The 25725-nt window shown below is 45.5% G+C and overlaps 1 protein-coding gene across 5 annotated transcripts in view; it reads right to left on the bottom strand.

Annotated features, from left to right (window-relative positions):
* The window catches only part of ULK1 (unc-51 like autophagy activating kinase 1), an 80142-nt gene that overhangs the window by 18450 nt on the left and 35967 nt on the right, over positions 1 to 25725 (bottom strand). For 3 of the 5 annotated variants that reach the window (XM_075770070.1, XM_075770073.1, XM_075770074.1), the window contains exons 10-17: positions 25078 to 25136; positions 21087 to 21169; positions 18054 to 18104; positions 10788 to 10876; positions 8509 to 8674; positions 7159 to 7219; positions 6743 to 6832; positions 2607 to 2732 (exon numbers count right to left, since the gene is read on the bottom strand). In XM_075770070.1, the coding sequence (XP_075626185.1) occupies positions 2607 to 2732; positions 6743 to 6832; positions 7159 to 7219; positions 8509 to 8674; positions 10788 to 10876; positions 18054 to 18104; positions 21087 to 21169; positions 25078 to 25136 (725 nt within the window). The remainder of the gene's footprint in view (positions 1 to 2606; positions 2733 to 6742; positions 6833 to 7158; positions 7220 to 8508; positions 8675 to 10787; positions 10877 to 18053; positions 18105 to 21086; positions 21170 to 25077; positions 25137 to 25725) is intronic. The other 2 variants (XM_075770071.1, XM_075770075.1) reach the window with 1 other exon arrangement.

Here is a 25725-nt window from a genome sequence, read left to right as displayed (position 1 = left end):
TTTGGAAACATTTTTTCCCTTGTTAAAAGAACATTAATCTCAGTCAGTAGGTGGTTTTCTGGACAGGAATCAATGCACATGCTGAAAAACCCCCTCTGTCCTCAAGCCACTGCAAGATGCTGTCACTAAGGGATTCTGCCTCCTCTCCCAGCGACACTGCATTAAGCTGTCCAGACGTATCTGAGCAGAAGGAACAAAGGCGTATGGGTTTCAGCAGTGCAAGCACGGCTACACTACGCAGGAATAGCACCGTCATCCTGATGAAGTGTCAGTATGTCTACTCAATAACTAGGTGTATGTTTTACTTTATGCCACTTTTCAGAAAATAAATATTTATTAACAAAATCTATTTCGGTAGTTGAGATACAAGAATTTGATCCGCCACCCTCTCCCCCTTTTTCAATATGTTACTACATTTCTCAGCCAAATGAATCCATGTTATATTGACATGCTTGGAAAAAAGGAAATCCTTTAAAATTTTAATCTAAAAATCACTTATTTTCAGGTTGCTCCAAATTCAGAGGCCTAATGCTCATCAAGTGCCTGGCCTTGAAGCAAAATGAATACACCACAAGGAAATGAACACCCGGCAAGGTGAAAAGATACCTAGATGTTCAGTGGCAGAAAGTATTGCTCTCCCATGTTTTTAACTCTCCGGAATATGAGCCATCCAGAAGGCTGAGTATTAGCTATCAGAAACTTGCAGGAAAAAAACCACACCAGCTGACTGGAGTTGCTGAAAGATGTGGAATGTCAAATGCCACCCTACAAGACATGGGATAAGCAAGCAAGCAGACGAGCAGGGCAGGTGATGTGGCCAAAAGTATGCACACATAATTACCACCTCAACAAGCAACACATCTATCCACAAACAAGCTACATTACACAGGCATACACCAGCCAGTCAGATGACAGTGGTTGATTTTTCAGAAACAAGAGTATACGTCAAGGTTTGTAATCAAATGACTTGGCAAACATGACAAGTCACTTGGCTGTAATGGACTATTTGATACACCTGATTGAAAAGTGGAATCACATACTAAATACTTGATGAAGGTTTCTCCTTCCATCCCTGGAGGGTGTCTACTGAATTTGCTGATTAGAGGAAGTGATGGTGAGAGACAAATACGGCTTCCTGGGGCAGAAAAAAACCCATGACGCCAGAGATTTTGAGAAGATGCTAAAAGCAGAGCGTGAATCATCTGATTGCCTCCATTCCTCGAGTTCCTCTGCAGGGACGATGCTAATCTCACCATTACACAGTGGTGACTAAAAGGAGCAAAACGTGACAGTTTGATCCCTGACTGGTAGCTGCGGGCTGTGAACCTCAACTCAGCCACCCATCACCAGGTCTGGGGTAGGCACGGTGTGGCTGGGTGCATCCTCTGCACCTTCTCCAGAGCTCTCACTTTATACGTCATATGGATAGCCAGGACTCTTGTGAGTTCCAACACTAACAGGGTCCACAAGTTTTGCTGTAAAAAATACAAGGCATGTAGGAAACAGGAAGGAGCTTACCACAAAACCTGTCACACACTCAAAAAAGTGAACATGAAATAGTATTAAAGTAACACTGGCACAAAACAATCTCTCTGCTGATCCCTGATTAATATCAACATATCCTTTCTCTTTTTCTGGTTCCACTTTGAATAAGTCTTACCCTGAATTAGGCTGGCTGAAGGCCAAACTTAGGCTGCCATAGGTATTACCCTACTTCTGAAATCTAAACTTTAACTAATCCAGATACCAAAGCAACTCATCCAAAAAAAGACATGACACCCCATAGATACTTCTGTTTCAATGCCCCTGCTGTCCAAACTCTTTAAGATCCTGTACAAGTCTCCTTCCAACAAGTCTACGATCTGGGCTGCTGCTGCCAACCCAGATTTCAAACCTGTAAGAACCAGAAATTATACACAAGGAGAGACAGAAGCCTGGTGTGTCTTGAATGTACACGGCATTACCACTGAACTCAGAAGGTCAGCTGTACAGCTGGAGGCTGGCATCTGCGTCTTCCTGACGGCCTTCAGAAAACATGCTCTGCCTCACAGGCATAAATTGCTCGTGATTTAATCAGTCCTGGCTGCATAGCATAACCGCATTAATATGCAACTCGTGTAAGACGCATCATCTATGGTGTGACTAGCTACAGGAACCAATTAAGGTAAAGTCAGGTAAGTTTTGCAGCCCCATCCATTTTAGTTGTTTAGCTCAACTTTTTCCTTTTATAAAGGCATCTGCCAGATGGATAGTTCTCTCTGCTTGGACACCCAATGCATAGCTGGCATGGGGAAAGCTGCCAGACTCAAAGGGGCTCAGCCTGCACTGAAAGTTGACGGGAGCTGTCTCACATACGCACACACAGACAAAATTTACAGTATGTGGTAAAAAATGAATCTCAACACAGCTACAAAAATACCCCAAAACTATGTTACCACATAACACATCACATTGGCTCCCTACAGCAAGGGGGAGAGCCCATCACAGAGGGAAATTTTTACAGGTACGCAGGACAAACTGTAAAGCACTTTGTTTTACAACCCCCACGCTGCACTACAAGAGCCCCTGCACTGACATTACCCCCTCCTCCCAGCCCCAGCACTTACCGCGGAGAAGCGTACTGGTTGGGAGACTGCAGGTTCTGCTCAATCCGCCGGTAGTTATGAATTTGCGTTGGGACCGGAATGGGCACAGAGTGTCCGTACTTGCTGCTAGAAAACTGACCTGGCCGGCTGTTGAAAGGAGACACACAAAGAAAGGTTCTTGTAAGGGGTGGGCCTTCACCCAGGTAATTGGAGGTTTTCTCTTCGTAAAGCAACCGTACACAGGGAGCGGCCCCGTGGCTGCTCTCGGGTTGTGGGTTTACACTGGGAGGTAGTTCAAAGTCGTATCAAAGGGAAGTGGCACCACACACCTCCTGAAAACAGGCACCTTTCTTCCAGCACGATTCCCACCCACAGACTGAAGTTAAAACATACACCCAAGCACACCACTCCCTCCAGGAAAATTGGAACCCTGCTATTTCAGGCCACAACTGGCCTAGTTTCCAACACCGCAGATCCACAGTCAAAGAGCACATCATTTAATAGGGGCTAAAAGTTTGTGGCTCACAAAGGACACTAGCAAAGATTTTGCTGCCAAGAGCTACTTGTGATTCATGCAGAGGCACTGCGGCAGCAATGGCATCTCCATGAAAGTCTCGGCCCGCCACGAAGAGAATACAAACTTGTGGTGTATATCAGCGTATTTGCAAGTTAACTACAGGGTGGAGAAGGCAACTCAGGAGAGAATAAATCTGGGGGACAGGAGTTGGTATCTATACCACACACATGAAATGGGACAGACCTGTTCAGCAAACTTCAGACTTCGTTCTAGTTCCATCCAAGCAGGTTAATCAGCTCATGTCTGATATCTGCTCCCCCAGGTGACAGTTTCCCCTGTTACTCTTAGCCTGTACACCATGCTATACACAAACCATGCAAACACCACATTTAACTAAGTGGTTGCCTACAGTCTTTTTCCAAAGGCTCCAGAATTCTAGGATTAATTGCCATGGCAATGCTATTTACAATTGCCAACACCAATTGCAGGGATGTTGCACAATTAAAGACCTTATTGGTAATGAAGGTTTCTGCAGTCTTCCTTGCTGTCAGTCGAGGACATACGCCTGGGTCTGCCCCTGAGAAGCAGAAAGCATCACTTTTTCGGGTCTAACACTCGAAGTGGAAGTGTTTTACATAAGATGAAAGGAGATATTTAATTCAGCAAGAATGTACATGCATGCACAGGGGAAGAGAGAAGAGTTTGCATCTTATTTGGCAAGGCATCCCATTGTCAGAATTTCTTTTTCGGAGAGGGTCAGCAGTACCCTGTGGGTTACAGTGACAGTGTTGAACAACGCTGATCTGCAGGAATGTGTCTGCAGATCTCCACACTGTGCACATGAAGATGCTCCTCCATCACAAGAGAGCCACATAACTGAAACGTGATTCCGATTTCTTCATTCTTCTCTGAACATGACTACTCATCTTTTTAAGTTCTATACATTCCTCCTTATTTCTTCCACCAAGGGAACAGACTTTTAATCTGATGTCTGTCTCTAAAACGCAGCATGGAAGCCTTGATTCTTCATTGACATACCATAAAATAAAGGCATTCAAGGCTTCTGATTGCTCAGCGGAAGGGTGAGACTTTGGTGTCTCTGCCTCTCATCAGTGTAAGACATGGAGTCAGACAGACATAAAGTGAACAGAGCTTTAACCAAGAAATCTGAGGGTTAATGTCACACTTTATATATAATCCTGATTTTCAACATAAATTTCAAACACGCTCTCTTCTATCTAGCCAAAATCCTTTGCGGGAAAAGAAGTTCTCAGGTGAAACGATCCCACCTCTCTCTAACAGTTATAACAAGTCCTTATAGAGTCGTGTTTCTCCACAAGGTGCAAGTTGCAAAAGAAAGCGTCCATAAGCTAATGGAGGTGACATAAGCTAATGGAGGTGACATAAGCCAATTGGCCTCAAGCCTTAAAGACGACGACTGACCATAAATTTGCAAAGATCAAGAGATAAAGCTAGGACAGGAAGTTTAATTACGTGGCAGTAATTAAAAGTTCTTTCAAAATGGTATTAAATCCATTGCTGTGGGATACATCCAAGGAAGTACCTTTCATTAGACTTATTAAGCATCTTCAACAAGGAAGTGTTTTAAAAAAAAAAAAAAAGCTCAACTGTCAGCATATTTTAATTCTGCCTTTAGTCCTTACCCTCTTATTTAGTTAAGAACAAAGAGAGCTGCTCTAGAGTGTTTCCTACGACATTCCGAGGAAAACCCACTGCTGGCCACTCTAAAATAGCCTTTGCTTTCTGTCCTAGTTGGACTGCATCCAGCATTGCTTGCTAGCCTAGAGCCACACATGAACGGGAGAACTGCTGCTTCCGAGTGAGCAAAGACAGAGAGAAAAATCAGGAGTCCTCTGCGTCAGTGAAGCCAAATGCTGAACCAACGGGCCTCAGGACATCTGCAGTGAAGGGCACTGAAACCCATGGGTGGCATCAGGTCAAAGCACTTTCAGGGGACAGATCAAAGATCACGCTTTACATGCTAGATTTGGAGTGACTGCTCCCATCTTTCATTACTTATGTCCTACTCTCCGTCCTGGACAGGGTAGGAAGTAACTTTCCAGTGTTTCTTCAAAGCAGATAGAAAAGAGGGAAGTAGCACTAGAGGGTTTGGCATCTGCTCCACAGAAGCTGCTGGGAATGAGTAGGAAGGACAGCGAGAGCAGAAACATGTTTAGATACTGGCATTGACTTGCCACCTTGTGATCCAGTAGAATATAACAAGGCCGGTTTGGTGAAGACAATGGTGAACAGTAAAAAGTAAGTAGCATTTGTAGTCAATTTCCATGAATTTCCGCTCACTGCTGTCCAGAAACAAGGCCAAATCCTTTAATACTGATCCCCAGAATGCAAAGGAATCAGTTAAGGAATAAGCTGTTAAAAAGCTTAGCAGGCGATGGCATAAGAAGCCTCATGCAATTAAACTCCACACTGTGGTACATGCTTGCCAATTAATCTGATCACGTCAGCAAGGCTTTGAGCTATATTCTTCTCCTTTAAATTTCTATGCTTTGAGGCTACATTTTGTCATTTTCTGGGCTCTGTTCATGTGCGAGTGTGTTCAACACATAGCCTGGGACTACACTGTCTTCTTAAGAAAGATTTTAGGGTGATCCATCTCCCAGTGTGAAATCCCCTTCAATTCTCCTCCCCCAACAGGTGCCACGTTGACAGAATAGAAGATGAAAGCTGTCTCGCTTCCCTGGTAGGCAAGAGTGAGGTGAGAAGCAACACCGCCAGCTCCCTGTAAGCTAAGCATGTACCCTAAAGCTTCAAGCTCTAGAGTCAACGGGATTGCCTTCCACAGACCATTAACATCTTCTCAACATAAGCGTGTCTGGAGGCACTGGTGGTGCTGGGCAGCTGGTGCTGTTGTTTGGGATCAGCTGTCACCTACAACATTTCTAAAGGCTAAAGCTGAGCTTACAGCAACCGGTTAGTTGGAACTGAACCTATGACCACGCCTGTTCGCACTTGCTACCCTGCTCCTGCATCCTCCATTACTAAACAAGGCCCATGTAGCAGCATTGCTTTAGACAGATAGTGCAAGGAGATTCTCGGAACTTCAGGCAAACTACAAAGTAGGCTCAGATCTGTCCTTCCACAGCAAGGGGAGAACAGCAACACTCCTTCACATTTGCCCTCCTATGCCTTGCCCAGTAACACAAGCCCATAGGAGTTTTAGCCTTGGCTGAAGTGTTGTGCTCTAATTCACAGCATGAATTTAGAAACAAGGGTCTTTAGCTGGAATACTCATCGCCTCTGCAGGCCGAGCACAGAGAGGATGAGCAGTACATACACATACATGCCAGCAGGGTACATTTACTTTCTTGCCTGAAAATAATCCCTGGCTCCCCAGGGAACAGAGTTAATTCCAGCTCTACCGCATTCTCTTCTAGCCCCTCCTGAGGGCCAGAAGAGGGAGAGACAGGCTCCGCAGTTGGGACTGCTCAGTGCCTGAGGCTGGGGAGTTTCTCCTGGGTGTTTCTTATTACTCTTTAATTAAAGGGGAGATGTGGATCTTGCCCAGCACACCAACATCTGTAAAATCCCCTCCTGGAAGCCAATAAGTGTTTAATTAATCAATATTGCATAGTTACCACCAAACAGTCTTTCTCACCTGGATGGGCTAGGAGAACTGCTGTATGGGGGTGAAGGAGATGGTGTCCTTCCTTGGCTTTCCAAGCCCGCTGAAGTCACCAGAGAACTCCTGAAGAATGAGAGAAAGAACCCAGCTGTCAGAGCCTGGGAACCAATCCTGCTCCTCCCCTACAAAGCACAGCAACAGAGCTGCGTCTGCCCAGCACCCTCTGCTGAGTCTAGTCGTAGGAGCGCTGGGGACTGCCATGGTGTCCAAATACACTCTGACAGTCGGCTGCCACATGCTGATGGTCAAACTGAAAACGGTCATTCATCCCTGAATCAGAAGTTAACTCAGCAACATCTCCCCTCCCACCCACCAGAACCCAGAAGTCCCTAATGCACACACAGTACACTCCAGTGGCGAAACCATTTCAGTTGCCTTGGTGCTCTTACCCGCTGTACATCAGACTGTCTTGGATTGGTTTCCCTCCTGCAGCCTCAGCAGTTAAATCACCTGAGGAACAAGGAAGTACAGAAACGTATTAATTCAAGATCATTTTCTTAAAAATCTTTATATATTCAGAGCAACTGAGATTTTGGGTAGAATTTCCTGCTCCTCCACAACCTGCTGAGTTGTTTCTGAAGTCAGCATTTTGCTAAATACATGTGGGCTGAAGCTGATGCGGATGCTGCTGATCCTTACACCCTGAAGTTTTGCAAAATTTAGGCTGAAAAGAAGCCCTTTTGGAAGGGGGCCAAAACCTGACAGAACGATTTGGGGCAACAGGTATATACCCACTTGGTGCAAGCAATTAGCTGCTTTGTAAAAAGACAGTGGTTTATGTTGCACGTAGGGCTTTGAAACATCCATGTCCTAAGCGGCAAAAATCCTGGGCAGCCAAATGAGCTGGCAGTTGGGTCCACAATACAGGGGAGTTTGTGCCTTTGCCAAAACATCTGAACACTGGAAACAGGACTAGCACAAGACAAGTGTATACCGGTCCCATTGCTATTCCCAGGAAAAATACAACCACCACCGAGCTCTTCCTTATCATAAGGATTGCACAGCAGAGACCTTTCACAGATTCCAGTTCTACCACTCCAAATTCCTGTTTTAAGACAAGTAGTGCAGCTGTGAAAGGAGGAATCACAGCATTTATCACCAAGTCCCAACTCGGCAAAGCATCATACACACGGTCAAGGTTGAACAATATCCTTCTGCTGGTTGCATAAGGACTCGTGCATGGACATACTTAGGCATGTGGCTGAACTGGGGCCCTGGCCTCTATGTACGTATGTATTTTCAAGCAACTCCTATCAAAGTATAAACACATAGAGGTGCTAAAATGAAATTAAAAATCTTTGAAGAAAAATCCAACATCTTTTAGTTTTTCTCAGGGATTTTTTTCAAGTGTAAAATCCAGCTTGCTAGCTGAAATCCTGTCTTGGACTGTGATGCTGAGTGAAACTGAAGACAGGATGACTTGGGAACAGCTTCTGTGAGGGAAAGACATTTCTCTGGGAGCCTACTTATCTTCTTTTCCAGTTGGATTTCCAGGTTCAATCTCTTACTGAGGTCCTCCAGTAATCTTTACTCTCAAATCCCATCTTTGAAGGTAATTACAAAGTATCCTATGAAACTAGCCAGTGAGACAGATGTCTCTTCCAACTTCAGAACAAAACCGTTCCTGTTATTCGGTCAAAACAGACAGGTTTAATCACTCTTTCAACTTTCTAGTAACTATCCTTAACATCCACATCCCCCTCTGCTTAGAACGTCTGCATTTCCAGAAACCAGCTTACTTGAGAACTGTGCTGGGACCATAACAAAGTCATCTGTGTCACAGGATGAATTCTTACTGCTGCTTCCGGCAGAGTCCTTAGATCCATGCAGAAAGCCGGGGGAATCCTGGGTAGGAGATGCCAGTGCCTTCTCCTGCAGCTGCTGCTGCATCTCTCCAAGGGACTGCTAATTCAAGAGGAAAACAAACACTGGCTTCAGCACAGCTACTTCATCATTCTGCTCGATCCTCTAAACCGAGCTGTACAAGGCTAGAAACAACATTTTGCTGATAAACCAGGGCTGATAGTTTGCCAGAAGCAGCTGTTTGGTTTACTGAGAAGGAACAGCCTTTTACGCCCGCATCAGAACAGTGCATCTTTTGTTACACAAAACATACTACCAGCATGTCCGATGCTCCCCAGATAAGAAAAATTCACCTGAGGTACTGCATCCTTCTGCTACGGCTTTCTGGATCTACCACACATTTTCTACCAACTCAATTTAGTATGGCTGTGAAACAGAGAAGAGCTTTCAGAGAGTGTTTTGGTTGTTCTTCTGGGTAATGTTTTTCTGGTTTGTTCTTAAACATTAAACATCTGATCTCTACTTGCGCTTCTGCAGTAAGCAGCACTCGGGAACATGTACGTGAGTGCCCCTGCACTTTCAGGAGAACCCTGTTTTGCTGTAGTGCTCATAAGGAGTTAAAGAAAGGCCTGAAGGAGGCTGAGGATTCAATAGATGAACACCTCGCAGCCATCAGAGGCAGGACATACCCTAAAAAGTCCCATTTTTCTGCTTCCTTTAGCCAAATGATGAATAGCCCCACAATCCTCATGTTTTGCACAGATGGAGGAGGCCGGGTGGTTTAAGAAAGCTTTAAGACAGCTGAACTGCCCACAGAGTAGATCACAATCTTTATCCTAATGCATTTCATGTGGGCCCTGTTAAGACCTTGTTCACCCTCCAAAGACTCTCCTGCTGTACCAGTGGGGGGGACTCTCTCACTGTACACGCAGTACATACTAGCAGAAGGAATTTTCAGCTGCCAAAGTTGTCTCTCTTCCACCCAACCCATTAGCTCTGCCCTGCAGATGTGGCATTTTTCACATGCTAAGCCAGCACACCTCCCTCAGGAAAACTTCCCAGTGCAGAGCAGGACCAGTGAAGTACACTTCCAACATGGGACCCCCACCCCAGGTCTGGCAGTGAGTCTGTACCATCCCTGAGCTTCCCAAACCAGCGAGTTTGCTTTTTACACCATCTGCCCTATTCCTGGAGTTTTATGGTCAGGAGGTCCTCAGCCTACAACCCTCTACCTAGGGCTGCAGCAGGGGGGGAGATTTTGGAGACACAATTATGCGACATTCAGAGGAGAGCAGACCTCTCTGCTCAGCCCACACCACGAGCACCTACATCAACTTCATCTAGTGCCTCTCAGTCTTTCCCACACCAGGTCCTGCAGATGCAGTTTCTTCCACAAACACAGAAAGAAAGATTCAGCCATGGCACTCCTTGAAGGAGGTTTGAGAAGCCTTAGCCCAGGGAAACTCAGAGAACAAAGCAATTCCAGAGAGGAAAAAATCAGTCCTCCTCCCTTCCCCTACCCATCACACCACCAGCATTCCTGAGTTCAAAGTCAAAAGGCAGCTTTCACCAAGAGCCTCCAAACACAAGCTTTCAGTCCAGCGAGCTGGAGGAATGTCACTTCACTGGTCAGTTCGTATTCTGCCCTCCAGAAAAGTTTTCATCATTTCAGGTAACCAGAGAGAAAACCTGCCAGTTCAGCTCATCTCCCACAAGACCACCGTACTGTAGCAGGTCTGGTCTGAGCAAACAGCTTTGCTGAACGCCCTCCTGTCACACCTGAGGACACTGGTCAGAGAGGAGGAGGGTCACCTTACAAAGGAGGGTAGATACGCTGTCAAGCTGCAGAGACTTTGCTTGGAAACAGAGAACGTGCAGCCAAGTAAGCAGCACTGTACCCTCAATCAGTGACCTTTTTTGGTTCCAAGGAGCTTTCCATCTCTGCCAAGACAAACTAGTACCATTAATACCAACTGCTTTCATAAAGGCTTTTCATATAATAGCCAATGGCAAATTGAAATATTTCCTATGGAGAGAAAAACAACCTTCAGGATCCAAACTCTAAACAGACTGGGGAAGACACTGAACCAAACCCAGGCAGAACTAAAGTGTCCAGTGACTTGCACCAGCAGACAGCAAAAGCAGGGACCTTGTTTCATAGAAGCAAGCAGGGAAACCATTAACACAAGCGGTGCATCCTCTGAGCTGTACTTACGGGAGGTGATGCCAGGTGGGAAGTGGAAGAGCTGCTGGAGGAACTACCGGAGCCGGAACTGGGATAAGAAGGCATTGGCACAGAAGCAGCTAAAAACAGTCAAAGACAAAACCAAAAAAGAAGTTGTCAAACTAAGATAAATCAATAATAAAAGGTCTTTTTCATCTTTTCCCATGAGGTTTATCTCATGTACCAGATGTAGCCAATTAAAGGAGAACAAAAGACAAATTAGCATTCTATTCAGTTATATGATTCACATCCATACACTCCTCCGCACACTATTTCACAGTTATAGCTCTTGGGGTGGAAGGTCTCAGAACATCTGACCAAGGTCAGATGTCCACTCGACAGCTGACCTACACAGATAGTAAGATGGTTTCTGCCCTGAAGACCCTCTGAAGCATCTTTGCAAATGAAGAGAGAGTTAAACAGAAAGGTGGACTGAGTTACTCATGGCAGGGGCAGAGGTTAGAAGCTAGACCATACCCTACAGTTTCTTTTCCATCAGACCCTGTGGCTTAGCACACACACAACAAATGCTGGGAGGTCTGCGCCACATTAAACACGCGCCTACTCAAGCTCTACTCTGTTTGCTGCCCAAACAGTCACTTGGGCATCCCAGGCCACATGCTATAAAAAAAACCCCACAAAAAACCCACGCAACCCACAGAATTAATCATTCCACAAGGAAACAGTTCATTGCTTCCTATACCTCAACATGTTCTCCCTCAGTCATTTCTGCAAGTTAAAGAGGTTTTGCTTATTTAACGTCTTTGTACACAAATTGTTCCACAGCACTGACTGTTCTTGCATCCCCTCCTTTTGTTTTATTGTTCCGTATCAGACCTGTCCATTTTATTCACTTCATTGTTGAAGTGGCTTTTGCAACCCCCACAGAGGCATACAGCTCACTTTGAAAGGACTAGTTAGCATTGACCTCCAGGCAGAAAAGACAATTAAGGCATCACAGAAGAAAAGACTATTTAACTCCAATGACTTATGCAAGTGAGGTTCAACGAATAACCTAGAAGAGCTGAGCTCAGCTGAGGAGGGAGACAAGTCAAAGGTACCATTGGCTCTTTAGCAGACTTTGAAGTATTTGGTGGTTCAAATTCCGCAGTCTACCTGCACAAGACTGAACAGTGCAAAGTTGCAGAAGAGTCCCAACATCCCCACTTCAAGGCAGCTTGAAGTCAGATTTTACTCTGCAACCATTTTGGCATTTGAATGGCTTAAGATAGAGATCAGAGGCAATGCTTAAGTGAGGAGAGGAACACTTTGCTTTGCTTCTCTTCCATTGTGCTGGCAGAGAATTAGCACCTTGTATCAGATTTCTATCTTTACAGGATCTGTGCTAATGACTCCACACTGAATACAAGGAGGGTTAGTAACACCTAGAAGAAGAATACTTCTGTTTGAAATAAAACTAACTCTGTCATTAATCACATTAGATACTAAAAAGTACTTACTCTGTTCAACTGGCTTGAAAAATAAAAGTACATTTCTCTGCAATTAACAGTTGAAGCAGTGTTCTAACGACAAAGAATGGGAAAATATACCTTTTAATAAAAGGCTTTAAGAAGTCCTTCCACATAGCCTATCAAAGAAGGTTAAAGGATGACTAGACCCGCATCTCCTAGCACAACGGGAGCAATCACTTAGAGGCTGAATTTCTCAGTTTGACAGGGATGTAACAAGATCCAACAACAGGAAAATAAAGCCAAAGAAGCGTATACTTAAAATATATGTTTTAACATAAGTAATCAGCCATTGTAACAGTTTAACCAGGGTCATCGTGATCTCCTCCACCCTTTGCTAACATTAACAAAACCCAAATGTTTTTCTAAAGAGGTTACGTTACACTGCAAATAGATTGACCCAGCAGAGTCCCGGGGCTTGTGCAACAGGAAGCCATAGGGGATGGCCGCGTGGGGCCTGGGAGCAGCCACACTCGCACACGCAGGTGCCCTCCTGCCTGGTGTTGGACCATGTCGGCAGCACTCGCTCTGCCAGCATTTTGTGGGTTAGGTCCATAATGAAAATTTGAGAGACACTAGTTTTTAGCCTCTGCATCTATTCTACGCTTGATTTTGTGCCCTGGATAGACTGTGCTGTTAAAACACGCTGCCCTGGCTCCGGTGAAGGAGCAGGGACTGCGGTACCCTGACGATGGGTGTTCTGGGAGGTCGGTCAGGGCTTGGCATGGAGAGCTACGCTGCCCGCACTCCCTGCGCTCCTCCAGCACAGCTGGGTCCCACTCCCCATGCCCAGGGAGCACACACAGAGCTCTGAAAACTTGCCTGTAAAGTGGAGAGCTCCGTCCTGCCTACACAACACTGCCTTTGATCTCCACGATCTTCCCACAGCGCCCGCAGAGCAATCCCTACTACCTTCCCTATATATTTAATAACAGAAATCCAAGATAAAAAGTCTCCCCTTTTTTATCCTGCCAACGGTTACAGAACAATTCACCCTTGTACAGAAAGACCTTCCTGTTATAGAAGGGTGCTTTTAAAAAGAGATAAGTGATTTCTGAACTGTACACGTGTCTGCTGCAAGGCTTGCATCACCATTCATATTTACTGGAATTAGTATTTTTGTTAGAGTCATTTCACTTCTCTCTCAAGGTCCCTCCACTCTATTTTGGTCCTGTGTTTATCATTGATTTAAACCTGGCTGGAACAGAGACTTTTCTATTTTTGTCTGTTTGCTTTGGACAGCTTTCCATTAATCTAGGAAGACAAAGCAGACACACTTTGCCACTACCATCTGAAACTCTAGTTTAAACGCTATGTGCATGAAGCACGTCTTTATATACAGCCTCGATTAATCAGGTTCTTATTTAAAACCCTGTAAACTCCCCAAATTCACACTGCAACACTGTGAGGGCCAACTCAAAAGGTCCTGATGCTAAAAATGGACTTTCATGCATGTAGAACCACAAGGTTTGGCTCTGACAAACCCTCTCTGACCACCATATCCCTGTTGTTGCACTTTTCAGCATCAGCCACATAAGACAGCTTGAAAGCAAGACACTTGCTTCCATCTCCTCCACACACCCAGGCACTCCCAGTTTAAAATTAAAAAGGGTGCAAACACTTGGCTCATCATGTTTTCAGCTCAAGTCTGAATGCAGGGAATGTTAACATGAATTGTAGGCCCCCACCCAAATCCAAAAATTGCTGGATTGTAATTGTAATGTAAATAAGTCTGTTCTCATAATTGTCCTCTCCAACTTGTTCCAGCAACAAAACAGTCATCCTGTACATTGCGTAACTAATGCCAACTGGTTTCAAAATGGGAGAGCTGGGAGCCATAAAGGCAAGCCTCTGCTCCAGCTGTGTGGATCTTGATACTGAATCCTAAACCTGCAAAAATCACTGCTGACAAGTCATCCTGCCAGGGGCTCGGTTGTCCTAAAAATATCCAAGCCTCAAACTTTATATAAAAGCTTTATTTGGAATCCGAGTTTCATGTGCTGGAGAGATGCTTTTTTGTGATTACCTGGATTCAATTAAAACCAGACATCAAAAAGTTATTTAATTGCAGTCTCTGACAAGGCAACAGTTTGAGAGCAAAAACTGAAAGGACTTGCCCAAAGAATAAGCTGCATTTTAGTTAAAAATATTGCACCATTAAAATCTTTTTTTAGGCAGAAGTCATAATGACTTTTTGCTAATTTTTACTTGAGTATTTTATGTACAGTAAGATTACAACGATGGGAAAAGTCAAGTTAAACCTGACAGATATTCCTGTACACTTCTGAACCATAACCACTCACGTTTCATGCTTTCTTAAGTCAAAGTAAAGGAGGGACCAGCTTACCATTCATTAAAGGCAGGAGAAAAAAAACCCTCCAAAATATTCTGCACGGGTACCAATTACAATGTGTTTACTGAGAGAAGACTTGCACAAGTGTCTAATTATGCCTTCTCATATATTATTACTGTAACACACTGCCCCGTACCATATGCTGATCAGACCTGGCTACACACAGACAACATTCTGACTAGACACAGTATTTTAAAGACTTTATTAAATATTTTTTTTTAACACATCTAAAGTACATGCTTAGTCATTAGGTGCAAAATTCACAATATAAAATAATATAAACAAACAAAAAGTACATGGCTTAGTTAAAGCCCAAAGTCCTGAACGCACTCTCCAGACTAAAGCCCATGGCAAACAGAGCTTTGGGGTACACCCTGGATGTCAGCAGACTTAGGTCCTTGCTTCACTACAGGAGCGAGATGAGAGGAGGGACATGAGAACAACCATTCCTTGAAACCACAGTGGCAATGGTGAGCTCATCAGAAATGTCGTATTGAAAGATTTTTGACAGAAATGTCTTGAAAAACACGCAAATTTATTTAAACAAGGGGGACACCCTTCCCTTGACAACTTCAGAATTATCCACTTAGAGAATTACCCACATTTGAGGATTCTCTAATTTTCCAGAACCCCAAAATTACATTACATTTTAAAAGTTCCTGTACAATTCCATGAGATGGTGCACTAACACATATCTGTGTTAGTGAACAGATGTTAGTGAACAGAACAAACAGCTGACAGCTCTCACTTCATTTTTAGTCCTTGGTTTTGACCAGCTCTGGGCCAGCCTTGATGGGGTTCAGGAGCCTGGGTGATGCACTCAGCTCTGCACGCGGGTGGCAGCTCTCTTCTGTCCCTACCACCCAAGGACAGAGGCCACCACGCTTTGCTTAGACTGCAAATCTTTCTCATATGGAAAGGAAGCAGCAGCCCCTGTTAAAAGTTGGTTTGAGACCTAAATGGATGCAGTTACCCACACTGCGGTGCGCTGGAAGGTCCTTTAGGCAAAGGCTGCACAGGGAGTCCCTGAGCTTAGCTGGGGTCTCGGTGCATTCCTCGCACAACAGCTGGTACTCCAGAAGACAGATGCTGGTACAGATCATCCAACTCTAAGAGAAACTTGCACACTCAAGTGTGAATGACCTAGTCCTGACTCCACCAAAAGTCAGTGGTAGCCCAATTGTCAGCTCTCAGGGAGAACAAAACCAGAAGGGCACACTGTTCCTTCCCCCAATTCTCCGCTGCAGGCCTGAAGACTCTCTCTAACCCAGTTTGAGCATGACCATCGTGATTCAGATGCAGCCATCTCTCTTCTCCTCTTTGATACTTCCCTATGCTCGTGATGCTGAGCCACACGTTGCGATGAAGTAGCACAATAAACTTTTGGAGTTGTCTTAGTTCTGCAGACAAAGCCAGGGGAGCTAGCTCCTGAGTAACTGCAACCTTGCCAAGTCATCCACTTCAGCTAAAACTGTGCAAACGTTAAGCACGCCTCTGTGTTAAGCGGCAATGAAATGCTGCTTCACATCTCAGGTGAATTTTTCTTATTGAGATCACTATAACCCAGACCTTTGCCAACACACTGGCTCTTCTCTCACCTATTCAGAAATCAAAAGGACCACTGTTCCCACATGCAGCCTTTCTCATCCAGGCTCTTCACTTCCCAGAGGCCTTCATCCATCACTGCCGTCTGGCAGTAGCAGAGACCTTCACAGCATGCTACAAGAACCATCTTCTCCACTAGCAGATTTCTGTGCACAACAACTTGAAGACCTCCAGCAGTGGGGAGATACCTCTCCCCTCATCTTTTCAAAGCCAGTAGCGGTGTTGCCTGCCTGGAGAGGACTCCAGGCTGTGGACATAAGTCTGGAGGTGTGGACCAGCAGGGCAGCAGAGAGGTCTGGAGTTTGTACAGTCCTTACCCGCCTGTAAAGGTGCTCTTTTTATCAGGCCTTGACCCCACACCACCGTTAACTTTGGTACAGCTGGGGGCAAAGGCTGAGCTACAGTCCCCTGCTCATAAGCGTGCCTCTGGTTTCTGCACAGCAAACATGCAGAAGTTGGAAACTTAGGCCAAGCCAGGAGAACCCTCTCCTGTTTGCAGGGGGGCTTCTGTTCCCCTGGCCAATGAAGCAATGGAACTGTCGGAGGGAGGAGATGAGCTGGTGGGCCTGTAAGAACATGCCAAGAGAGTTCTCCGCTGCTCGGAGGGGAGTCAGATGTTGAAGAGCTTTTCCCACATGGCAGTGGTATAGTAGGTGCTGAGAGCTGAGCTGGCTTAGGAGCCCTTCTACACAGGCAGAGTCCTTTCCGGCCTGCACAGCAGTCCTGTTTTACAGGACTCGCCCCACATCTTGCTGGCACAGATGGAGACAGGGGCCTGGCTGGCTTGCGAGCTCGCCTAAACCAGAAGCGTCTTTTCCTGCCCACAGGACGGTCACCTAAATACACAGTTGAAATCTGTATCAGGAATAACTGAGAAGTCCTGCTCCAGAAGTAGGAAAGCAGGAGACTGTCAGGAGTGATGTGGACATCGGAGAAGGGGTGTCCACCCATGACATACATCCAAGACGCACTCCGTGTTCAGAAAGCATTGGACACGATTCCTCTGAAACTTCCAGCCCTTGCATTGGGCCCCCCAAATCAGTCACTGATGAAAATCTTGGCTCTATCATATAGTCAGTAGATTAAAGGCCCAGGAGGATCCTTCCAGAAGATGACAACCATATACAATTCCACTAAACCAAGTCTCTTGACCAGAGGACTATTATATCCCATGCACTAGAAGCAATTCTGAATTGTTTTACACTGAAAACAAACCTCTGAATCCTAGTACGTGTGGTTGGACATTTTCAAAAGTTATGAATCAAAAGAGGAAAGAAAAAGTTTTCAATGGAAATCTGTCTTTGTTTTGGCCAGTTCTCACAGAGCATCCAAATTTAAATCTCTAAATCAAGATTCATCAAGATTTTGGAGGTAAATGCTGAAACAAGATTTGACAACTAGAGCCTGCCATTTGGCACAGCCAACCGAAGGTTCCACCTGGCAAACAGGGACTAGAGTGCCAGTTTCTACCGTTTGCTGTCCTGAATTGTCCTACAGATGTGGATGAAAAGCAAGGTTATGCTGCATAATCCTGTTTATCTACAAGCAACCCCACTGGCCAAGCACTTTATACAAAGCAGCTGAATAAATTTCAAAGCCACATTTACTTCTACTTGAGTTTTCTAAATAGCGCCCTAATCATCCCTTTGAAAATAACTCAGCAAAATTAAACACATTTTGATGGCAAAATCTGGACATGACACAGTAATAAATACTGAATCTCTGCTTAACTAAGAACATATAGCAATCTTTTTCTTTCCTTTTGAACTAGCAGCAAAGGAAGTCACGTCATGGTTCAAAAAGAGTTGTAATCAAAAATGCAACACTTACATTTTTTCATAGAGGCACTTGCATCCAAGAATGGGTGATGGAAAAATTCATCTGAAAAAAATAATCAAGAACAATGACTCAGTGGAAGGAAATGACTAAGTTTACAAAGCAGTTAAAGCATACCAAGTTACAGTATTTTACAGTGATTTTTCCATGAAATCTAGTCAACCATGGAAGTTGACTGATTATGGCTGCAAACAGTAGTGGTCAACAATGCAGACGGGACTGGATGCAGGACCTACTCACAAAACAAGGATAGGAAGTTATGTGGATCCAGGGACTGCTATGGAGGTATGAAGGAAAAAAAAAAAAAAGAGTAACTCCTCTGCTACCAGCCATCTCTGCAAAATCAGCTGGGGTGGGGTGGAGAAGGGAAATCAGCTGAGGCAATTACATGAATGAAGAAAGGGAGGAAAAATAATCTTTGCCAAAAGCATGGCCAAAGGACATGAGGGTTTGTACTTTGGGACTCACCACCAATACTAATGGATTTTCCTTCCCCAGTGGGCATTAAAGAACTTAGTAAGGTTTTGCTGCAAGCTACAACCCTGGACTGCCAGGAAGAATACACTGAATTAATTGTTAATGCTCCTCTGTCTTGCAACAGCTCTTGCACTTGTAGGAACAGGTATCAGTTATTGAAGGCCAGATAGCATGACTATGTCGAGACCTGGCATGGCCATGTCTGTGCACGTGCATCAAAAGTTCCTATCAGCAAGGAGAGAGAAATCCTAAAGCACAAAGTAGCAGTAAAAGACAAAGTCCCTGGCTGATCGCGATGGCAAGTCACCATAATTGTAGGGGTCTAGGGGAGCTATATTTATCACACTGTGCTGCCACTCATTCCACAGAAAAGGAATGATGGACAAAAGGACTTCCACTGATGATCTTCCATCACACACAGACTGGAACCCTTCGTGTGCTGAAGGCAGAAACGCATTTTCTAAAAGGCCACCACAGAACTACATCCCAGAACTCCCTCCCTTTCACACCAGACAACTGCTGCTTTCTTCACTCATAACGGCAAGATATTCTACAGATCCAGGCCAAGAAAAGCTTCTGTCCTGGCTTGCTAGAAACCCTCTACATGTTTGCCTGTCCTCACAAGCAGCCACCCCTCCTAATTCCTTTCTCTTTGATCCACTGCAGCTCTATGCCAGAGTCCTCTCCTATCACAATCAGCAACTCAGCCTTTCAGGAGTTAGTCATGGATCAACACTGATTATTTGGCTAACTGCAGGCAGTTCAACTTGTTATCCCAGCATGGATTTCCTGTTGCAACACCCAAGGCTTACAAACTTCTGCTTTCTGTAAACAGCTTGTCTTTGGCCAGTGAGCTTTCCAGAAAGTAGCAACTGGATTTTTTTGTTTATCTGCTTTTTAAACTTGAACAATCCCTCTGGCCCCAGCCCCTCCTTGCCACTGCCACGCCAGGGTCCTGCAGCCAGAGTGCACTGGTCTGGAGCTCAGCACAACAGCAGTGAGGGAGATCTGACAGGGAAAGCTGGGCTCTCACAGATTAGATCTGCCATGGATGGAGAACACCCCTATCCTGCCAGGAGCTGCTCAGCTGCTGGAGTTTCCTGCTTCTTCTTCAGCCTGCTCTTCTAGAGAGGACCATCCCTCAGCTGAGCTGATTCAACTGAGGGGGTGGAAATGATGATTTATTTCACTTTTCACCCTCCCCCCTCCAAAATGCTCATTAGTTGTGCTTACAAAGCAAAATTTAACAACCCTGCTTGTAATCATCAGCAGGAAACTTGCAACTTGAAACCCTCTTGGCTTTCCTCTAGATAATCTTGAGATTGCAAAGACCATCAGTTCCTGGTAGAAGAGCAGCTGAGACACACAACAAGTGAATGAAGTTTCAAGCTTCTGTGTTGCTGTTGTGCAAATCAACTAAACTCTGGGGAAACTCCGTAGAGGGCACCATGCACATCTCCAGGCAGACTACAGAGGGCCTGAGGGAACAAGGAGGACACCCCGCTGCTCCTCTGGGGAGGGTGGCTCAGGAATCATCCCTGACCCAGCAGCATGCACAAATCTTCACCTTACAGAGCGCAGGAGGGTAAAGGAACAAAGGCACCGACCATCAGCCTTTTATAAATAGTGTAGGTGAAGAGAGCAGCCTACGGTTAGTTTGCCAGCAGCAGGACAAAGCACCTGTCTGCTGGGAGCTATCCAAGGGAAGGGGGGGATCTGCTTCAGATGGGATCTGGAGCTGTGGGGCATTTACAGTTTGGGTGCAGCTGGCCACAGACAGCAGCTGAAAACACGACAATAGCTGGGCACGGGGAAGTGCTCTCACTTCAGTATTGCTACTATTTTGGCAACGGGCATAATCTGGAGGTCTCCTGAGCTGACACTCTTAAGACAAGGAAGAAGAGTCCATTTAGCAGGCGTAGGTCAGAGCATTTCCAAGTCCTCAGGAGCACAGCAGAGCCGAAGACCTAGCACCAGCAGACAGCAGGGAAAAGAAAGCTACAGGGAGAGCCAAGAGACTGCTAGCTGTAGCCCTGATAAGAACCAAGGCATCCTTCCACAGAAAGCTAGAGAAGGAGGGAAGGGTCTGCAAACAGCTATGGTCTCCTGGCTCAGACCATTGCAGAACCTGAGGAAAGGAGGGCATTGACCGAATTGTTCATTAAAGGGGTGCAGCTTGCAGCTTTGGGAAGGAACTATGACACAGAAAGAACAAGCATGCACAAGATACACGTTTCACCTAGTAGCATACTAAACACAATAGGAGTTCGGAGATACTATAAAAGCAGAAGCCAGGAGAAGGAATGCAAGTAAGAAACATCTGCTGAAGGTGTACCAAATCTCTGGGTTTACAAAACTGTACTGGAATCAGCACTGACCTTTCCAGCACATATACTAAAAACCACCAAGATTATTCAATCTTCCAGGCACAGGTGAAATCCAGGTGTGTGTGTGGATGCTTTTTCTAGCACCAGCCAGAAGTACAGTGGTTTGTGCAACGCCACGGTACAAAAGACAGGCAGCAGAACTAAAACTGGAAGGTGGTCTTACCAAAGTCCATGCGGTCCTTATGATTACGCTGCAGAAGGCCCAGCAGCAGCTGCCTCAGATGGCTTGATGTCTCCCTGGGGATGCTAGGATTGAAAACAAAAGCAAAATAAGAGAGACTTGCAGTCCACTTAAACTGCTTTTACATATTCAGGAAGGCAACCTGCAAATGCAAACTCACTTTGTGCCTGCTGGGCTAGGAACATAAGAGCTCACTGGAGAGAGGCTGAACAGGGACATCTCTATTTGCATCTCTGTTTGGCTTTTACTCCCCATTGTCATTGTTAAGGCTACGGCTAATCTAGCTTTAGTGGCCTTTCCCATGAGCACCCGCAGATCCTTCCCTTCCACAGCGGTACCAGTGTTATCGCTCTGGTTTTCAGCTAAGTCCATTCAACATGCAACATTTTGCACATGATAAAGAAATCTCTTCTACTTGCTCTAACAGGAATAAGGAGGCTATTAAAATAAAGCAGTTACCAAGGGGAAGCTTCCAATTCAGACATTGGTGGGGAAATGTATCACCAATTACCACGACTTTATTAAGGCATTTCTTTTTCAATGCAGCTTATGTAAGACTAGCACGTAACCTTTGTCTATTTGCTTCCTTGATATACAGCATTTATTAATCGAAGGCCACTAAGATATGAGCAACTGCCACCCAAGCAAGTTAAAATTAGTGCAGCTATCACCCCACTGTCTAGTATAGCTAGAAAGAAAATACTCTTTCCAGTGGCCACTGCAGCACAAAAGAGCTAGTAAATCATCGTACACTTGCTCAGCCCACAAGCAGATGGGGGAGAGGCCAGGGCAGCCCTTCACAACCCCAGTAGATTGCGAGAAGCAGGGAATAAATGAACAGATTAAGACAGGGAAAGCAGAGTTCAGCTCTTGCATAAGTGGATTCAGCTCTGCTGACTTTCCTCCATCAGCAGAAGCACTGTTAGGGGCCGCAGCAGCCGGGCCCTGCCTGCAGCCAGAGCAGAGCTCTCCAAGTTAAGCGTAGGTGGCTCCAGCTCCTTTCCGTATTGACTCTGTTTATCATGGCCGTGCCCAGTATGGCCCCCACAGTTTGCCAGGCCTTCCCCTCTCCCCATGCGCGGGTCAGCTGAGGTAATGGCATGTGTGCTCAGCACAGCAATTTTAACTGCGTGGAGCCCCAGCCTGCTCAGTAGCACGGCACGTGGCTCACTCGGGCAGGGCTCCACTTTGCTGGGCTGGCATCACTCACCGCCCTGAAGCCAAGCCCGACCGACGCTGGGAGAAGCAACCCTTCCTACACCATTTCTGCTTCCTCTACCCCTGCCACAGAAAGGCTAAAACCCAAGACAGCTGGCATAAAAATACTGGGGGGAAAAGAGGTGGTAGCTAGCACTAACAGACTCTTGTTCAGTGAAACTAGAGATGTGAGGCAAGGTGTGTATTTATAGGTTTCAGTACTACCCAGTTATTTTTCCATGAAGCCCTAGGCCTTGCTGGTGCAGGAATTTGAGCCCAGTGATTCCTAGAACAGAGAATAATGGCAAGCATCTCTCATCCTTGTTTGTACTGGAGGAGTTGCTTTTCCATCCTTGACACTAGAATGGTTTTGTGCACCTTCCCAGTCTGACAAAGGAAAAGGCCACCAGGACTCTGGAAGGGACGCAGTTAAACTGAGACTCAGTTTGAGCCAAGAAAAAACACCCTCTTGTCAAAAAAAGGTGTGCCTTAGAAGTACACTGCGTAACGGAATAACCCAAGATACCACAGCTAGCAGAGTCTCCTGAAAAATACATTAGTGCTGGAGACCTGCAGTCCTCCAGCGTTATAGTCATAATTTATTTATCCACGACACATAAAGCTCTCATCCAAAAAGAGTCCATTTCCCAGCAATGACTTTAGCCTTTGCATGGTTTTAAAGTCAAGAAACAGGCAGGTCAAGTAGCAGACCTCAGATGTCACAACACAGACTGAAGACAGTGCAGATTAACAGCCTGTTTGCCTCCTCTTATCTCATGTCTAAAACATCAAGCTTTGCTATCCTACAGTATTATTCTCCAAGGCCATCTTTTTAAACATAAGCAACAAAGCTGCCTCCTTCCCCCCGTGATCTGGAATAGACTTGGCCATGTAAATCAGGACAATGAATGTTAGCTCTTTAGATCAGCGCTATTGGAACTGTGAGGCCTTTGGGCTTGGTCCTACTGACACGGGCTCCCCACCTCAGAATGGCATTTCACCTGTCAGCAGCAGCACCAGCCCGGCAGGCAGAGATCGCTGGCGAGCATTTAATGAGCTTTTCTCCCCCACTCGCTCCCAAACCAAAACCACGGCACTTTCCATGGTGATGCTGGGGAAGGTGGGTGCCAGTCCGCCCAGCCCCAAGGAGAATGAAACCAAACCCTGGCACTGCTGCAGTCTGAGAAGGAGGTCTCTGGAGTGGTTTTGTGTTTCATCCTGTGTTGGCAGGGCTGGCGGAGGCAGTTTATTCATGTTTACTCAGGAAATAGCACAGATTGCGGCTCATATTAGAGACAAACTGACTTTGGAAAGCAGGGAATTGGTATTTACACAAAGGCCACTTCAGATCTGACTTCTATGGTGAAAAAACAATAGGCTTGGGTCTAAGTTTTGAAGGAATTTGGTAGTTAAAAAGTGGAGATAACTGAAAATGGTAAATGCAGAGTACATAAAGAACTCACAACAAAGGAGAAGGACTAATCCCTGCAAGAACAGACATGCTCTCTTACAGCTCAGTTTCATTTCTCCCCTCACCTGCCTCCTACTGCAAGCACCATGGGCCAAAGCAGCAGCAGGGCAGTGTGATCAACACAAGGAGTCTTAATAATTATGGGGATTAATTAATCTCTTAGTAAGAGGGACTACCTCAAAAGGGGAGCAACCATGTTTTAGGCTGTGTACGGGGAACAGAAGCTCTACTTTCTGTTCACACAGACTATCCAGCTCCAACTACGCAGCAGTGTTTTTCCTTAGAATTGTTTGGGTGTTTTACTCCATGACACCCTCTGGTTCAATCCAGGAGAGTATGCAGATGCTCCAAATTTAATGCGGGTAGATATTTGTCCCTTCTTTCAAAATCAAAAAAGGAAGTATTTGAAGGGAAGTTAAATGCATAGTAGTGAAAGTCATTGATAAGAGCTCTAGCTTTTGACAGTTCCTTCTGATATCTCCTGGAGCTGTCTAAACTGATAAGGGGAAAAAACATAATTCATACACAGCAACTCAGTGAACTTCCTGCATTAGCAGCTCTGCCAAATGGAAGCTAACTTTCTGGTTAAAAAAGGCCTTCCAATTTTTGGATGTATAATCTGGAACTTCAGTCCTGTCTCTATACCAGGCTGAGGTTTTCAGACCAGGCATGAGGTTCTGCTTTAAGAGCTCAGAGATCAAAAGGAAAGACCACAGCAACAAAACCAAAATACATTGACAAATCACAGCACTGAGCAGCTGGGTAACATACGCCCCGGTGGGATGAAAACAGTTATCTTCCCCTTGGAAACTGCAGTAGTGTCCATTTCCATCAAGGTTATAATATTTCCTCCTATTAGCAGGAGGGACACAAGCAGTTGTGTCCTGACACATGGGAAACAGGAATGTGATCTGCAGTCAGGTATAGCAGGTTACAGGACAGGCTGCAGTTTAGATGCTTGCATGATTCAAGGATTGCCATGATTTCTTCCCAAGGCTCCCAGCCTCATGGAAGCCATATGTGGGATGGGACCACCGACCTGGCTCTTGAAATCACTACCACCCTGAATTTTTGCAATGTAGGAGAGAAGTAGTATATGCGGAAAGAGAGAACACCAGCTCTGGCAATCCGCTGCTGTCTGACTTTCTCTGGGCCACATCACTGCTGGCTTAAGGAATGGGGGAAGGCAGGTGGCCAAATATTTTACAGTCACCTCCCTGAGTTGCAAGCCAGGAGCATGCGGGGACAGGTGTAAATACAGAGTAAACAAGTGCATACAAACAGCAACACTGGAATAATGCTTACTTCGGCATCAGCATCTTGTTTTTCTCATAGAAAAGACGAAGATCCTGTGGGCTGCTGGCCTGTAGAGGAGAAAGAAAACCAGTGCTTGAATCAGTTGACAATGAAGGAAAGATTAGCATTTCTATTTCACAGTTACTCTGAGGAGCAGAGAGGAATTTTTCAATTGCTGAACCAGCCCAGACAATGGGAACCTGTAGCTTGCTTTAGACTGAAAAGCCACCACCATGCCGAAGTGAAAATACAGTATTTCAGCCCACTGTCTTTTTGTCCCTGACCTGGTTCTGTCCTGCTCTCGCCTCCAAAGGACTGAGCTTCATTGCAGTGGGCTCTGATGCTCAGGTCTGAGCTGGCCTAATAGCCTCACCCAGGAGGCTAAATAATTGCAGACGTGAGGAGTCCCAAATGACAAATGGCAGCTCCCGCTGAGAACATGGATTAGTGCTGCAGGGCATTTAGAAAAGGGGCAGGGAGCCTGCTGATGGGCAAGGGATCTGTGAAGAGACCAGGCACATGGGGAAACAGCAACTGAATTAGGATTTTCTACTTTAATTCCAGGAAGCCAGAAGGTCTCAAGCCACAGCTCCTCTTTGTGCAGTAATATACACAACTGCTGGGGATGTTGACGACAAGATCCCAAATTCTGAGAGA

The sequence above is a fragment of the Balearica regulorum genome, chromosome 17, assembly GCF_011004875.1.
Source record: "Balearica regulorum gibbericeps isolate bBalReg1 chromosome 17, bBalReg1.pri, whole genome shotgun sequence".
Taxonomy (NCBI): Eukaryota; Metazoa; Chordata; class Aves; order Gruiformes; family Gruidae; genus Balearica; species Balearica regulorum.
The sequence above is the reverse complement of the archived record's forward strand: the minus strand, read 5'-3'. Positions and strand labels throughout refer to the sequence as shown.